The 16,687-nt window shown below is 39.1% G+C and overlaps 1 protein-coding gene across 2 annotated transcripts in view; it reads left to right on the plus strand.

Annotated features, from left to right (window-relative positions):
• LOC130906344 (flotillin-2a) overlaps positions 1-16,687 on the plus strand; it is a 40,323-nt gene that overhangs the window by 12,186 nt on the left and 11,450 nt on the right. The window contains exons 3-9 of one of the 2 annotated variants that reach the window (XM_057820590.1): positions 4,277-4,367; positions 10,110-10,233; positions 13,026-13,144; positions 14,376-14,489; positions 14,563-14,682; positions 14,765-14,979; positions 15,092-15,275. In XM_057820590.1, coding sequence (XP_057676573.1) covers positions 4,277-4,367; positions 10,110-10,233; positions 13,026-13,144; positions 14,376-14,489; positions 14,563-14,682; positions 14,765-14,979; positions 15,092-15,275 — 967 coding nt within the window. Of the gene's footprint in view, positions 1-4,276; positions 4,368-4,798; positions 4,890-10,109; positions 10,234-13,025; positions 13,145-14,375; positions 14,490-14,562; positions 14,683-14,764; positions 14,980-15,091; positions 15,276-16,687 lie in introns of both variants that reach the window. The other variant, XM_057820589.1, reaches the window with a different exon arrangement.

Consider the following 16,687-nt stretch of genomic DNA (forward strand, 5'->3'; position numbering starts at 1 on the left):
TAAATTATGCGATCTAGTCAAAAATTTTAGGACTACATACATTTTGGAATTTTTTTTCCTTCAAAAAACCTGCATTTACGGGTGAACGAAAATTTTGGGGGGTTATTCGAAAAGTTCCTTGCGTCGCAAGAAAATTCCGTTCATTTTGATATTCGAACAGTCACTGTTGGTCAAACGGTTTGGGCTGTGCGGCTCACCGAAGAAACGTGATTCAATAAAAAAAAAGGAATTTCACTATCTGGGCCTTTGCGATGCAAAACCCCATCTAATTATGACGGTGTTATGACAGTCTTAATACACTGCTGTCAAATAAAGTGTTACCTATTAACCCAAATGAATCAACAAATAAGCCGTACTGGACTATAAACCACAGGATTCGAAATTAGAGGGAAAAGTAGCGGCTTATAGTCCGAAAATTACGGTAATTTGATCTGGGAGGGGCTGGCAGTGAAGGATCATGTTTCGGTCCTATTTGGACATTCTATTTCCTGATTGCCGTCTGAATTAATAACTGAACGGTACATTTGCACATACTATGGTACTCGTTTATCTGCTCAATATATGTTTGTGTATTATGAGTAATGTTTCAACAATATTGTAAAATTATGGATGAAAAATAAGCACTTATCTTTTGACTCTGAAGTCAGACTGGAGCTGTAGATGTAAAAAAAAAAACACACTTAGACTGCCAGTTTGACCATTAAGTTAACGTTTTTCAGAGTTTGCAGATTAGTATTTGAAAAGAACTCTTTTGCCGCTAAACCTTTCCGTTTACTGATCTACCTGCTTCAAAACAGCTTGCCCATGACATTAACTTACTTGGACTAACTCGTTCTACTATTCATTTGCTTCTGGTGCACCTGGTTTGAATGCATAGGTGACCTAATGTTTGCTTGTCTCTCTGAAAAGCTGCTTCCCTGCGTGTGTCTCAACACGACCGTCTCCGCTTCAGGTTACCCATTTTCAATTAGCAACCGCGCTTCAGTGTTGCTTGGAAACATAATGGTTGACTGCAACAACACATTGAGGTTGATGCATGGATGGATGGATCAGCTTCTTTACTGCCTAAATCCTCACTAATTATTCCTCAATATTTTGGTCATGTTCAGTCGTTTTATTTATTTATTTATTTTTGTTTGTTTTTGGGGTGATAGCAAAAGGAAAGCATTCCTTCATCTGCAGAGTCACGTGCATTTGAACTAAAAGCCTAGTGCTTGTTGGGGAGGGCACAGTGTCTTCCCGCTTCTGATGCAGCAATCATGTTAATGTCTGGACCATGACTCATTGATCCAGCTTTTCTTGAGAGCAGGAGGCGGCAGTGTGTTGGTGCCATTTACTCGAGAGTCACATCCTTCTACGGTCTGCCTCTGCATACAATATGGGTAGCTGAAGTCTCTCTCCTATACTGTATAAATGACGGACAGTTCTGGTCGTATGTTTGAACCAAATGATGTAACAAAATTAGCCTGATGCAAGTACGTATGGACCACCATGGCATATTAAGTAGGCTAACTCTGCTATATAATGTTTCCCAAATGATTTTACAGTACATAAATGTTGTCAAAAGTATCACAATATCAACGCCGAAATGTATCTGGATTAGTGCCGCAACGATTAATTGATTAACTCGAGTAATTCGATCAGAAAAAAGCTTCGAATCAAATTTTGCTGCTTTGAAGATCCGTTTAATTGGTGGCTTCGTAATGGTTTGTTTTGAAAGTGTTTGCATTTAGTTTATTGATTTAGGTGGATACACTGCCTTCTAGTGGCAACAGTGAATATGACATAACTCATTTAACATGGTTGAGACCAACATAAGGTATGTTTTTGTTTGAGCTAATATGTTTTTTTATGCATTCATAATTTAGTTTACAGGTATATTTAGCTTTTTTGTGGAAATATTCGTTTGAACGATTTGTTAGAGCATTGTTGAAAAAAAGTTAGCATTTTATAGTATTTAAGATAGCGGACTTTTGCTATGCAAGTTAGCTAATTGTTCTTTTGTTGTACTTAGATCCACATTTATTTATTTACTTTTTGATAGCATTTAAGGCTAAGATCAGGTATTTTAACTTATTTTTCAATGCTTTTCTGAAATGTACGTGCTATTCTGCATAGAAGAAACACTCAGGAACTTTATTTTGTATTCGCATTGAATGCTCTTTTGAAAGTGGAATCTCAGCAGGCCTTTGTTTTACATCTCCTAAAATGTATTCTGTCACACATTAAATATTCCCAATCCAATTATTCGAGCTAACTCGTTAAAGGATTAGACTAATTACTTGAACAATCGATAGCTGCAGCCCTAATCTGGATATGATATTTAATTGCAGAAGTATGGACACTCAGTTATTTGTTTTTGCACCAGAAATTTGTGGTCATGAGGTAAATTTGATTTTGCACTACTCATGACCGTAATGGAGGACATTTGTGCATTTCCCTTGTTCATTCATTGCTTGCCATTGACGGCGCTTAGCGCCAATTCATTTAAACTGGGAGGGTTGGCATTAAATGGATGAATTGAATTGCAAAAAACGCAAACATTTTTTCCATTATCATTCTGTATCGTTCACTCCCTCCAGAGTGGAAATCTCGACAACGCTCCATGCTGTTGTTGCGGTATAAACATTTGTAAACACAAAACTGAGTTTTGGTGGTGTCTGTCTCCAGTGTCGCCAGATCGGAAAGACTGTCTCCAGCCTTATCACGCTGTAAAACCCACCTACTTCAATAAAACTCCTTCAGTCAAAAGCAGCCTAAATTTATCGACCCGCCCAATGCACCCACCCAGTCTCTTGGAAAATAGCTAAGTTACTCAATCTGGCATTACTGTCTCCGGACCAAAGGCAAAAAGTAATGCAAGAACCAAATTTTGGTGGTGCTGCCATCTACACATTGAGCATGCATATAACATCAGCTCGTTCTATCTTCGGGCCATTTCCATGGCCTGAGCAATAAGAAGTTTTATTTAGATTGGAAGTCTCGCTTAGAAAATAACTAGTTGTCTTCAGCCCCTTTTACACACATATCCCGGGAAAATTCCTGTGTAAGGTGACGCAGGATTTACTCGTGTCATTGCTTTTACGCATGGAGGGATATTCCGGGAATGACTCGAGTTGGACACTTTCACAGACTTGTCCTGTGTTGCCCACTCGGCGCTCTCTGTGCAGGGAAGGCTGCTGGCGCGATTTTATTAACCGGACATACGTCATATTTGGTCGGCATCCGTTGTCACATTCTGTTGGTCGGATCGTGTTTTGTTACGGAGCCGCTTGTGGGAGCATTCCCGGCGTCGTATCTACAGCCAGTTGAAGCTCATCAAGACTGTATTTAAGCCCTTCAAGACTGTATTTAAGCCCAGGCGATCTAAGAGAAAGGTGCTGAGATATTAACTTGCTGGGCGCCATTCAACACCTTGTACTTTCGAATTTCGTGCATTTGCTCGCTTGTTCGTCTGCCAACCTTGTTTTGAAATCCCCTACGTTGTGCTGGTATTTGAGTGTATTTGTTTACTCATCTTATCGGCTCTCTGCCTACCGCTTAGGTTAGTATTATTGATCCCCGTCGACCTACTGTCACGGACCCATTGTGTTATTCCCCCTTTTCCACGATCGCGTATATTTTTGTTTGTATTTAATAAACCCTTGAACGGATCCCTCCGTTGTTTTTTGCTTTGAGGTACAACCTTGCTTCCGCAGTTGCGGATCCTAACATCGGCGACAAAATAAAAACCACACATTTTCAAAGATGGACAATGGACTCTCTTTCTCGGCTGTACGATCCAGTAGCAAATTAATTTCGTTATGTTTTCAGTTTAATTTAGCTATTTCCAGCTTGCTATGTTGATAATTGCGATGTTTGTTTACCGCTTTTCGTCTTACTGAGAAGAAAGAGGAAATGACAATCGGCCTGCCATGATATTCACGTCATCAGACATCGTGCTGCGACCCGTGAATTTAACGCCTGCTTTCACACACACAGCTTCCTGGGAAAGTCCGGATATTATACTAAAACGCGACTCTGTAAATGTCCGCATCATCTCCTAGTCAGTCGACCAGGGAAATTGCTTTCAGATATAAGGGCTGCCTGTCTAAATCTCGGGATTCAAACGGTGTTCAGGTGTATATAAAAGGGGCTTTTGTCACAGGAGCAGCAGGGCTTGGGGTTCTGACTTTGACCTCTTTCTCTTAACATTGGTGACCGACCTTCCTAACAGCTGTTTGTCCAACTTACTTTTTTGCCTGTGCTACTCCGGCTTGCCTTTCTGTCTGCGTAGAATGTCTCTGGAGGTTATGACCATCCTCTGTCGCTGTGAGAATATCGAAACCTCGGAGGGTGTTCCCCTGGATGTGACTGGGGTGGCCCAGGTAATGTATTTTCAAGAGAGCCCTCCGACAAAAAAAAAAAAAAAAAAACAGCAGCGGCTGGCGCTCAAGATGCAAAGAAGATGCTGGAAAACTGAGGAATTAGCTTAAAGTGATCTGTGTGGTGTGCGCGAGTGTCTGCATTCTCGCTCAAGTGGATTTTCTTTCTTCTGTCGCTAATTTAACTCTGGAAAAATACGTGGCGGTGACTTGTGAAACTGAGGGACTTAAATCCAAATTATTTTTGAATAAAGCTGCCAATGTGAAGGTACGTTTTAGGGAGCGCTCCATTGTTAGTGCTCTGGAGTCCTTGGGTGAATGGTTTCACTTTGTCCTGATTTTTTTCCCCCCTTGTGTTCTGGCCCCTCCCTTCATTTGCTTCCCCCCTCCGAACATGCCTGTTTTTATTTTATATTTTTCCACATTCTTCACAGGATAACGCTTGAGATTATGACCCTGCAGCCCAAGTGTGAGGATGTAGAGACAGCGGAGGGTGTAGCTATTACTGTCACAGGGGTGGCTCAGGTAAATCACCACACTGTTTCTTTTTGGGAATGCCAGTTCGGATTTCTCCCCTCACCCACACCCCGTCTGCATCCCTAAAAACTTCCTTTGGTCTGGCATCACCCCATAATCACAACAGAGAAGGTTTCATACAGAGGGCTCAGGTTACCATAAAAGTGTTTGTTTGGTTGATTGGTTGGACTTTGTGATAAATCATTGGCTGCTATTGACGTCCAGTATAATTGAACTAATGATGGATTGTTTTTCAGTGCCATTCAGACCAGTACAAATGGATTGGACATTCATCACCGTCAATGGCAGTAAATGAGTTAATACAAACTATGATTTTTATGTCAACCTATTAAGCTTCTTCCTGGAAGTGCATAGTTTCAATTTATGCACTGTTATTGTCTGTCTGAATTAGTGCTGTGCGATATGGAAAAAAATATCACGATATGGGCGGCCACTTTTTATCATGATATCAATATGCCAGGATATACTAGTAGTACACTTTTAATTGTTTTGGTGAAAAATTATACATATTAAGGATGTCTCCTATACAATCACGTGATCAGAAATCGGCCTGATCGGGCCATTTTTCAGAGGATCGGAATAAGGTGAAAATGATTGGGTTTTTAACTATTTAAACAATATATTTTAGGGCTAAATTAAAAAAAAAAAAAAATCCAGAAATACAATGGCATTGCCAAAAGAAACAAAAATATATATGTTTTATACTTCGCAATACTCCCAGAAAAAGCAGAAGAGGAAGTACTGTACACAGTGCAGTCTGTAACATGTTTGGAACTTTTATTTTCCCCACCCCCTAAAAAAAATAAAAATAAAAATAAAAATAAAAAAATCGGGACTTGTTATGGGCAAAATCAGGTGACTAACTCGGGTGCAAAAATATGGACATCAATATTACATATGTTTCTCCAAACTCTATTTTTTAATTGACATTAAACTTACCTGCCACAAATATTCATTGTATCAAGCAGTGCTGCAACCTAAAACTATCCAGTGTAAACAGAAGCAGCACAGCGGCATATATTTTATTCGCTTAAAGAATTTTTGAGAGATTTCATTTTTAGCCCTTTTTAACGTTGTTGTTTTATTTACAGATTTATTATGTTTTGTATTTTAAATAAATGAAACTAGACTACTTTCAACTACTTTAATTGTAAATTGTTTTTATATTATGTTCTTTTTTTGACTCGGTAAACTGCAGTATTAAATATTAAAAATAAAAAAAATTTTAAAAACTTGAAATTGAGAAAAACCGTTAAGTAGTCTGAACTCAAAATTTTACATGGAGTTAAGTTTAAGCACACATTTAATAAATTAATCCAAATGGTACTTTGACCTGGGTCACCTCAATGAAAGCGTAACACATAAACAACTGAGCTAAACAGCCATAACGAGTGAGGCCAAGGCTAAATTCACACAACATTTCAAGTTCAGTTTACTCAGAAATGTAAGTATTGCCTTGAAACCAGACAAAAGTTAATCAGAGGTGGTTAGTAGCCCGTTACATGTACTCCGTTGCGTTTACTTGAAAAACTTTTTGAGAAAAATATACTTCTAAGAGTAGTTATACTAAGCCATTCTTTTTACTTGAGTAGATTTGTGAATTAAAAACGTTACTCTTACTCCGCTAGTTTGGGCTGCACAAGAGTCGTTACAATTTTCATTTTTATTCTACATATTGGATTTATTACTTTTTTTGCTAGCGATGCTATTGCCAAGAGTAGCGCTACTAATTTCACCAATGAGACGTCTCAACAATAATCACATGACTCCATTACACCAATCAGACGCAAGCTTGCCATTCTATGCTCACGCAAGCCTGTTCAATCACGTGTCTTTAAAGCACCGTAACAAATGAAGTATTTGACATAGAACGTTGCCTTCAACATGAATTGAAAGCGCAGATTTAAAACTCTCTCCCAGTTTTTATTTGGCACCGATTGGCCACGGAAAACGGGATAAATGATCCTTTTAATTTCAAAATAGTAACTATGAAGGAACTACAGTATTTACTATTCAAGCTAGGAACTATTTTCTCCACTAGAGGGCAGGGCACTCATCCTCTTTGGACGAATAATGCTTCATTACTGTTTTTTTTTCTCCTCTCTTTAATGATAAAAAAATAAAATAAAAAATCTTTGGCTTAACGTAATGGGTTATTGTACAATATCATAACAACAGTTCATATAGGTAAGTTTGTGCTGAGAGAAAAAAAATACCATTGTTTTAAAAAAAAAAAAATCAAAAATAAGCAGTTACTCAAAATATTACTCATTACTTGAGTATTCTTTTCACTGGATACTTTTTTACTTGTACTTGAGTACATTTTTTTGTATGACTACTCTTCCTTGATTAATATTATTTTATAAGTACCGTAACTCTACTCTCACTTGAGTAAAATTTTTGGCTACTCTACCCACCTCTGAAGTTAATACAACTAATTTCATCAAGTTAACAGTGTTCACTTGGTCAAGTGAGTTAGTATCACTCAAAATAAATTAGGAAAAACTAAGAGTTTGAGTTGAGTATGTAGTCATAGGGCTGTGGTAGCTGGAATGTGCCAACAAAATAGGGTAGAAGTCATTAATTCATTTCCTGCCATGGAAAACGATAGATGTTCAATTCATTTGGACTGGGAGGGCCAAACGAACATTTGTTTGCCCGACCCACTCAAAATGCATTGGACGTCCACTGCCGTCTTAGGGAGCCAATGAGTTTAGTACAACCCGAATGAATATTTTTGGGGTAAAATAAAGGATTTTATGTGCATCTCATAGACTAAAAATACAGTGATTAGTCAACTTTTAATTAAAAAAAAAAAAAAAGTAATTTTCACTTTAAGAATATCAAATAGCTGCCATGGCCTTCTGCATTTCAGTTCTTGATTTGGCTGTTATGAGCTTCCCTTATCTTGGGTGCATGCCTTGTGTCGGATGCCTCATTATCAGTCCTCTACTGCGTATGATCCATTCAGTGTTCCTCTCTGTGTATTTTGCTACATGCATGCTGACAATGAGCCCACTGTCTGGAACGACCCTCACTTTCTCACACTCCTGAAAGCACACAAAAGCACTTTGCCACTGCATTATTGGTCCAAAGCAATTGTAGGATCTCATGGCAACAGCAGTGACATGAGCTTGAATTATATAAACTTATTTCCAGGAAAGTTAATTCAGGTTACTTCGGATGAACGTGTGGTTGTACAATTTGATGTCCAAATTTAGAATTATTATATTAAAAGAGGAAAGGTTTAGATGGTTTTGCATCCATTTCCGTTGTGTTCAGGCAAATAGAATAACCAGGTCAAACATTTCAAGTTTATTTTAGTCTGAGTCAAGGTACAGCTCCCCCTGCTGACTATTTTTGCGTGGTTGTCCATCTTGCACCCCTTTTATCCGTTTTTTTTTTTTCGTTTGTGGAATGACAATTACCACCTGTACATTGTGTGTCCTTCAAACTTGGTATGAGTGCATGTTACCCAATCAAATGGTGTGACCACTTGCCTAAGGACCCAGCTCACTTCTCTCTTTTTACAGCCCCAGTGGAGTAGAGCATCATCCCTTAACTTTTGTTTTTTTTTCCTTTCATTTCTTTGCCATATAAATGAGCTCTTACTGTCAATGAGGTCCCCCATACCCTTTATTTTGTGTGCATGGGTAATGAGCATGATATATGACTGAAAATAAAACTGAATGATCATATTTCAGTGCCATTGACGGCGCTAGACATCCAATCCATTTTGACTAAATGTTCAAAATGGATTAGTTGTCTCGCGCTGTCAATGGCAGCCAGTAAGTTTAAAGATAATGTGTGTTTAGAAATGTATATGGCGGAAAACACTTGGGTGATTTGAAGTCTGGCTCTGAGACCCCCAATTTGTCCAAATTTCAAAATTGTCCGATTTGCACGTGTGATATATCTTTGAAAAGCTTAAAAAAAAGAAACATTTTGAACAGGAGGGCATTATAAAGAGAAAAAATATTTTTTAAACAGCAAAACCATGACTGGAGGTGAGAGCACACGAGAGCAGAATTAAAGACGCCATGATTTTAATGAGATATTATTGTGTACTTACCTTGTTTCGATCTAAAACCTCCATATAGCATGTATCATCGAGTGTCAAGACACAGATGTGAATGGCTACAGCTGGATTTTTTTCGGGATTTTATGGGAGAAACTTGATAATATAACAAGGTTCGTGATGCAGAAATCGCAGACGTCAAGGAGTAGTCGAGATTTCCATTTTCATATATTTACCCTTTTAAATGTTTCTTTTTCAATTTTTCTTGGTTTGGATCGATTATTTATCATCTAAAATACTGGGGAAATATGACAGTAACGTAAAAAATTCAATTAAGTGGTAGTTATGAGGTGACTTTTTTACAGACGCCAATTCTTTCATTGTGACGAAATTTGTTTAAAGCTTTAAAATATGCGAGTAAATAATTTTTTTTCTTTTTCTTTTTTAGCGAAATATCAGACATCAATTAATGATTCTAAGCTAAAAATGACATATTTTGAAAAATATAATTACTTACCTTATTTTTATGGCTGGGTTGAAACCAAAGCGGTTGAGCGACGTCTGTAACGTCTGACGGGGGTTTTCAGGGTAAAACGGACAAATTTAAAATTGTTCGGGGACTTAATGTGCCATGAAACTGCTATGGCAGCATATAGATATATTGTTCTATCAGACACAACAGTTCTTTTGGCTGAAAATACAGCAGTTTATTTTATAGAGGGGTGCGAGAGCAGAAACTGCTTTTTCAGCCTCGTCTGTGTTTTCCGCCATATGTACCTATATTAACTGGGCAACCATTTTGATTTGACAGCTGGTTTTAACACATTTTTGGGTGTTTTTATGTTGTTTTTAAGACAACAGGGATCCTGTAGTTATTATAATACCTAACATGATACTGTAAAACAAACATCGGTTTTGGATTCCTCAACCAAAAATTTGTCAAAAACAGCTGGCAGACCTAATTAGTAAAGCCAGCAGCTGCTGTTCGCCACAGGATGTTTTTGGGTACTATAGAAGTTTTGTCATTTGTTGAAAAGATTTTTGAAAAATGCATTTTTAAACCGAATTATTTAGTATTGACATTTTTTTTCATTTACTTAAGCCTTGTTAAGTAAATAATGAGAGCACATTTGTGTTGTGAATTGCTGCGTGTATGCTCAGCTGACAATGTTTGTCCACACTGATGCCAGGTCAAAGTGATGACAGACAATGAGCTGCTGGGCTACGCCTGCGAGCAGTTCCTCGGAAAGTCAGTCATGGAGATCAAGAGCGTCATCCTGCAGACCCTCGAAGGTCACCTACGCGCCATCCTTGGTAGGCATCTCCTCAAAGGAAGAATCACTCACAAACTAAGGTTTTGTTTAAATTACACCAGGTATCACATATTTTGTTACAAGGTTCTAAGGCAGGGGTGCCCAGGTCCGGTCCTCAAGAGCCACTATCCAGGTTGTATTCCATGGCTACGTTCATACTACAGGTCTTAATGCACGAATCCGATTTTTTCGTGTTTTTCCGACTCGAGTGAGGCATTAACTTGACGGTCTGAACGTGACAAGTCGCATAGAACGGGACCATTTCAAATCCGATCTGGGTCACTTTCGTATGTGGTCTAAATCCGATCTGGGCCACATTTTTCCAGACTGTCGCGGCGGTCTGTACTGTCCAGTCCCGCAAATCGGATTTCATGCAGCAATTACGTCATCAAATAGCGAGAGAGTCGTTACCGTAGCGATGCACCTGTGCGTTATTAGCGCCTAGCTTGCAGTGAACACGGCTTTCGGGGAAGGGCTGGGCTTCACGACAGTCATAAAAAATAAAAATGGGTTGAGGATAAGTCTGAGAATGCTCAGTTTTCTCTGTTACAAGTGAGCAATATTTCAACATTGCTTACACGGCCGAGAGAGAGTCGGGGCAAACTGCCCATATGTGTGTGACGTGCACGGACAGTGCGTGCATGCTATCGATCCATATAAACTTTGAATATAAGCCTAAACGGAGATTATTTATGTCTGTTATTTGTGTCCTCCTTTTGAAAAGCGAAACATGATATCCCTGGAATGACGGATAACGTGTGTCATTTGTTTTGATGCTTCTGCGCATGCGGGTCTTCTTGCTTAGCGCGTGTCGGACTGCGAATTAGTGCGCATGCGTAATACTTGAACGGTCTCAATGGATAAAAGCAGTCTGAACGGGCACGCCAAAAAAACGGATATGACAAAAAATCGGATTCGTGCATTAAGACCTGTAGTATGAACGTAGCCCATGTCTCCCTCCTCCAACACGACTGAATCAAATAATCAGCATCGTTATCAGGCTCCCGCGGAGCTTGCTGATGAGCTGATCATTTCATTCAGGTGTGTTCAAGGAGGGAGGCATGGAAAACAAGCTGGATTCGGGCTCTTGAGGACCGGACTTGGGCACCCCTGTGCTAAGGGGTATTTCCTAGTTTGTTTCGTTACATTGACATATAAAAACTTTTGTTTCTGGTCACTACTTTGAAATTCTATTTTCCACTTTTCTTTACTGTTGTACTTAGCCTATATACTGTATAAAAGCATTACTATGTACATTTTCCACCTTGTTTTAAAGCAGGGGTGGGCAAACCGGTCCTCGAGGGCCGCAGTGGGTCCTGGTCTTTGTTCCAACTGACCCAGCACAGATAGTATAACCAATGAGGTTTCAGCATAAATGAGAAGCACCTGACTGCAATCAACTGATTGCACTTCTAAAACAGCTGATTGGTGAAAATGTGTCATCTTAATGGGTTGCAACAAAAACCCGCACCCACTGTGGCCCTTTGTGGAATAGTTTCCCCACCCCTGTTTTAAAGACATAGTTTGACCTGAAACACGAAGAAATTACATTTAACAAATATTTTCTGCATAACTAGGACGTCGGAAATTTTAAATATAGCCTCAAATTTTAGCTAAACAAAACTTTTACCTTTTTAGCGGCACTTTTTCATTTAGTCTGTACCAGTGTCGTTTTTGGCAGCCTTTTAAATTTTAGTCTTAGTCTTTTGGATGAAAATACTTATTAGTCATATTTTAGTTATTTCAAAATGTGTTCGTCTTCGTCTAGTTTTAGTTGACAACTCTCAAAATGTTTTCGTCTATAAACTTAAAAAGTTTGAGTCCATTAATAAATAAAAAAAATGAATAAATAGAAGGTTTCCAACAAATACGAGTGAACATTGACAGATGAGCACATAACTGTAGAGCCTACAAGGACCTCAACATCTTCATGATGATAATACACACTGAGCAGGAAAACAGCACAATATTTGCAATCAGTTAAACTTACCTGGACGCCATGAACTGCAAGTTTTCCAAGAGTTTAAGAAATGGTAAATGGTGTTATACTTATGTAGCGCTTTTCCACCTTTTAAGGCAGTCAAAGACACTCACCGAGTGACCGAGCTAATGCTAACATGATGCTATGCTAATGCTACAAGTTAGTTTAGTGTGTGATGATCACTCAGCATAGACCTTTATAGGCTAAAGCAACATGGACTGGCCAGATAAGAAAACAAAACTTAACAAGCAGCACCTGACACATGTGTTTCACAAAAGGAAGCCTGTGTGTGGGGGCGGGGGGGGGGGGGGGGGGTACTGCTAAGATGCGTTGATCTTATAACGGAAACTATAGTGAATTTTCATCCCACTCTCATTTCGTCAGACGACAACTGGCAACCATCTTGTTATGTTTTAGTCTCCGAAGACATGTTTTTAGCTGGTCATCGTGACGTAATTGTCATGAAAAAATTGTTCGTTGACAAAATATTTTCGTTATCGTCATTGTTGACGAAAATAACACTCTGTACCCAAGCAACACAAATAAAATTACTGCAAGCCAGGAACAGAATTTTATTTTTTTTCTGTAATGTGGTATTATGGATCACATAAGGTCGCAGACTTACATCTTTTTTTTTTTTTTTTTTTAATGGAAATTTTAGTATCAATGAAAAGTTTGAAGTTTAAAACCAGTCAGGTCAGTTTCATCGCCAGAAAGTGAGAACAATAACAATTATGTTACTACATAATAGTAATGAGTATTAAAGCAAAGATTTTGAAGAGGAAACACTGATAGGTTGAATCATGTTACAGGTACCTTGACTGTGGAGCAGATTTATCAAGACAGAGACAAGTTTGCCTCTCTGGTCCGAGAGGTGGCAGCCCCAGATGTCGGCCGCATGGGCATCGAGATCCTCAGTTTCACTATCAAGGTAACAGTCCTGAAAGATTTTTTCTTCATATTTCCAATTTTCGTGAACAGCAATACATTAATTCACAAGAACTACAAAGTAAAAACTTTAGCATCCTTATTCAATGGACCTATCGCTAAGCCACGCCCCTTTCGAAAACTGACAGCCCAAGGCTCTGTCAAATTCTCTCAGTAACAGTGACTGAGTGAACGAATGATTTATGGGTGATGACGGGAGTTCAAATTTCTGAATTTGCACTACCACAGATGGCTTTTTCTTTTTTTTTTTTTTAATGAATTTCGTCAAGAAGCAGACAGAGAGGGTTGCAGTATGCAGTGGTGCAATATGTCAATGGTAATAAACTTTACAGAGAAGAGATCATTATTATAATCAAGGCAGGAATGCTACCACTCGCAACTAAAAAACGAGAAACCACACAGGCCGGACATCTATCTACATTATGTCGGTTAGATTTTGCTCCCGAAGCCTTTGCGGAGATGGACAAATAGTCCTTTACATTTACGGTAGTTGGATTCTCAATACTATCCAGAAATGCTAAATAAACAACTTAGATCATAAACGTACAGTACATTTGCAACATGAATACGGCGTAAATAAATGCTAAAGGCATTAACGGTGAGAGAACGGCTTGCAATGTGTGTGAGGAGAACTTTCCTTCATGTGTGTCCGTGTCCAAAGTTACTTTGGACTTTGAGTGCTGAGGCCTTGACAGCTTACATTAGTTATATTCTATTTTATTTGTGTAGTGACCGGCTAGGAAACAAGTAGGCAGTCAAATGTTAGCAAACTAACGTTAATAGTTAATTTTACGTTTTTACTACATGCTATCAAATATATACTGTAATTTTCGGACTACTACGCTACTTTTTTTCTTCATTTTGAATCCTGCGGTTTATAGTCCAACGTGGCTTATTTGTTGATTTGTTTCGATTAATAGGTAACATTTTATTTAACAGCGGCGTCATAAGACTGTCATAAGATAGTCACAATTATGACATGACACTATCATGGGCATTACTGAATGCTTATGACAGATGTCATTAAGACTGACTTCAGTGAATGAGTAACCAGTACTTCATCCAAAATAAATGATCTTGATGATTTTGGTCATGCCAAAACATCAGTTATACATTACAAGACGTGTGGCTATACACCGTTCTGTTTGAATAGCTTTCTATGGATGTATGAACAAATTGTTACTATATTAAACTATAAATATTGTTTTTTCCAGGATGTGTATGACAAAGTGGAGTACCTAAGTTCACTGGGCAAAACGCAGACGGCTGCAGTGCAGAGGGACGCTGATATTGGCGTGGCGGAGGCTGAGCGAGATGCTGGCATTAGGGTAAAATAGATCTAAGTTGCAAATAGACCGTCATCGAGGAGAAGATTTCTTAAAGCAGAATTTTCATTAACAGGAAGCTGAGTGTAAGAAAGAAATGATGGATGTGAAATTTTTGGCGGACACGAAAATGGCAGATTCTAAGCGAGAGCTGGAAATGCAGAGAGCTGCCTTCAATCAAGAAGTTAATACGAAGGTATCGATCTGGTAGTCAATGTTCACGTTTCAGTGCTGTTAACGGCAGAGCGATGCAGTTTTAAAGCATTCTGTCTTTCCAGAAAGCAGAAGCTCAGTTGGCTTATGAACTGCAAGCAGCCAAAGAGCAGCAGAAGATCCGTCTGGAGGAGATCGAGGTGGAAGTGGTCCAGAGGAAGAAGCAGATCACCATCGAGGAGAAAGAGATTGATCGTACTGACAAGGAGCTCATCGCCACTGTGAAGAGACCTGCTGAGGCCGAAGCTTACAAGATGCAGCAGCTGGCCGAGGGACACAAGTGAGTGGGAGCGGGTACTTTGCGACGATAATATCACGTAATAATCATCATTTTTGCGTGTAGAAACACTGCCGGACCTCTGCTGAACTAGTCTTTTCTTGTCCTCCGCCAGGATTAAGAAGGTGCTGACGGCCCAGGCAGAGGCCGACAAAATCCGTTTCGTCGGCGAAGCGGAGGCCGCCTCAATCGAGGCCGTGGGAAAAGCCGAGGCCGAGAAAATGAGGCTAAAGGCGGAAGCCTACCAGCAATACGGCGAGGCTGCCAAGACAGCTTTGGTGCTGGAAGCGCTGCCCAAGGTCAGATTCATGCTTGATTTTCCATATACATCATTCAAAATTTAGGGATCGCAATATTATTTTTCAAACATTTTTACAGTTAAGCATCAATTTTACATTAAAAAATGAACTTGAGTCAAAATAAAAAGACTTCTGAATTTCATTGCACATCTTGAACTTATAATTAAATAATGATAGAACTCCATTTCATTTAAACTGGTTTGGTTGCGGTCTTACTTTTGCGATCTCAACATGTTTACGATTGTAACGTTTGACGCTTTTTCCTACATTAATGTGGGATGAAGTAAAATTTGTAAAACCTTTCCATATAGACACTGTGTGATAGTTTTGCGGCTGCTAGATAGCCTAACTACTCAGTATTTACTTTATGAGTCAATTCAGTCAGATAACCTTTTTAGTGACAGTTCAAATTTGGATCACATTCAAACTGTTCCAGGATTAAGAGGCATAACAAAAGACTTAGGCTACGTTCATACTGCAGGTCTTTATGCACGAATCCGATTTTTTCGTGTTTTTCCGACTCGAGTGAGGCATTAACTTGACGGCCTGAACGGGACAAGTCGCATAGAAGTGGACCATTTCAAATCCGATCTGGGTCACTTTCGTATGTGGTTTGAATCCGATCTGGGCCACATTTTTCCAGAACGTCGCGGCAGTCTGAACTGGCAAGTTTCCTAAATCAGAATTCAGGCAGCAATTACGTCATCAAAGAGCGAGAGAGATGGCATGCTACGGTAGCGGTGCAGCTGTCCATCAGTGCCTAGCTTGCCTTGAACACGGCCTTGGCAACAGTCATAAAAAAATAAAAATGGGTTGAGGGTAAGCCTGAGAATGATCGGTTTTCTCTCTGCTCTATATGAGCATTATTTCAAGATTCCTTACACGACCGAGAGTCGGGGCAAACTGCCCCTACAGTCCCTGACAAAAGTCTTGTCGCTTATCCATTTTGTAGTTGTGGTAATTATTCAGAAATGGCTCATATGAAAGCTAAGACCCTCCCAAATGATTTTGAATGTACAAAAATATATTTGTTTCACTGAAAAAAGATTTATCATTTAATGAAGACATAAAGGTCAAATTTTGGCAAGACAAAAGTTTTGTCGCCTACAGAAAGTAGTGTGAAAATTGAACAAAAAATGTACTTCAAATACAAAAATATGTTACATAACATAAGCGAATTAAGTAGTGGTGCTGTGAGATCCAAATTTAATATTTTGTATGACTTCCATGGGCTTGAAGGATTGCAACCATGCGGTTCAGCAAGGATTCATACAATTTATTGATGAAGTTATCAGGAACATCAAAGAAAGCAGTCTTGCATGCCTCCCAGAGTTCATCAACATTCTTGGGTTTCGTCTTCCATGCTTCCTCTTTCATTCTACCCCAGACATGCTCAATGATGTTCATGTCTG

This window comes from Corythoichthys intestinalis, chromosome 18 (assembly GCF_030265065.1).
Source record: "Corythoichthys intestinalis isolate RoL2023-P3 chromosome 18, ASM3026506v1, whole genome shotgun sequence".
In the NCBI taxonomy this organism is placed as follows: domain Eukaryota; kingdom Metazoa; phylum Chordata; class Actinopteri; order Syngnathiformes; family Syngnathidae; genus Corythoichthys; species Corythoichthys intestinalis.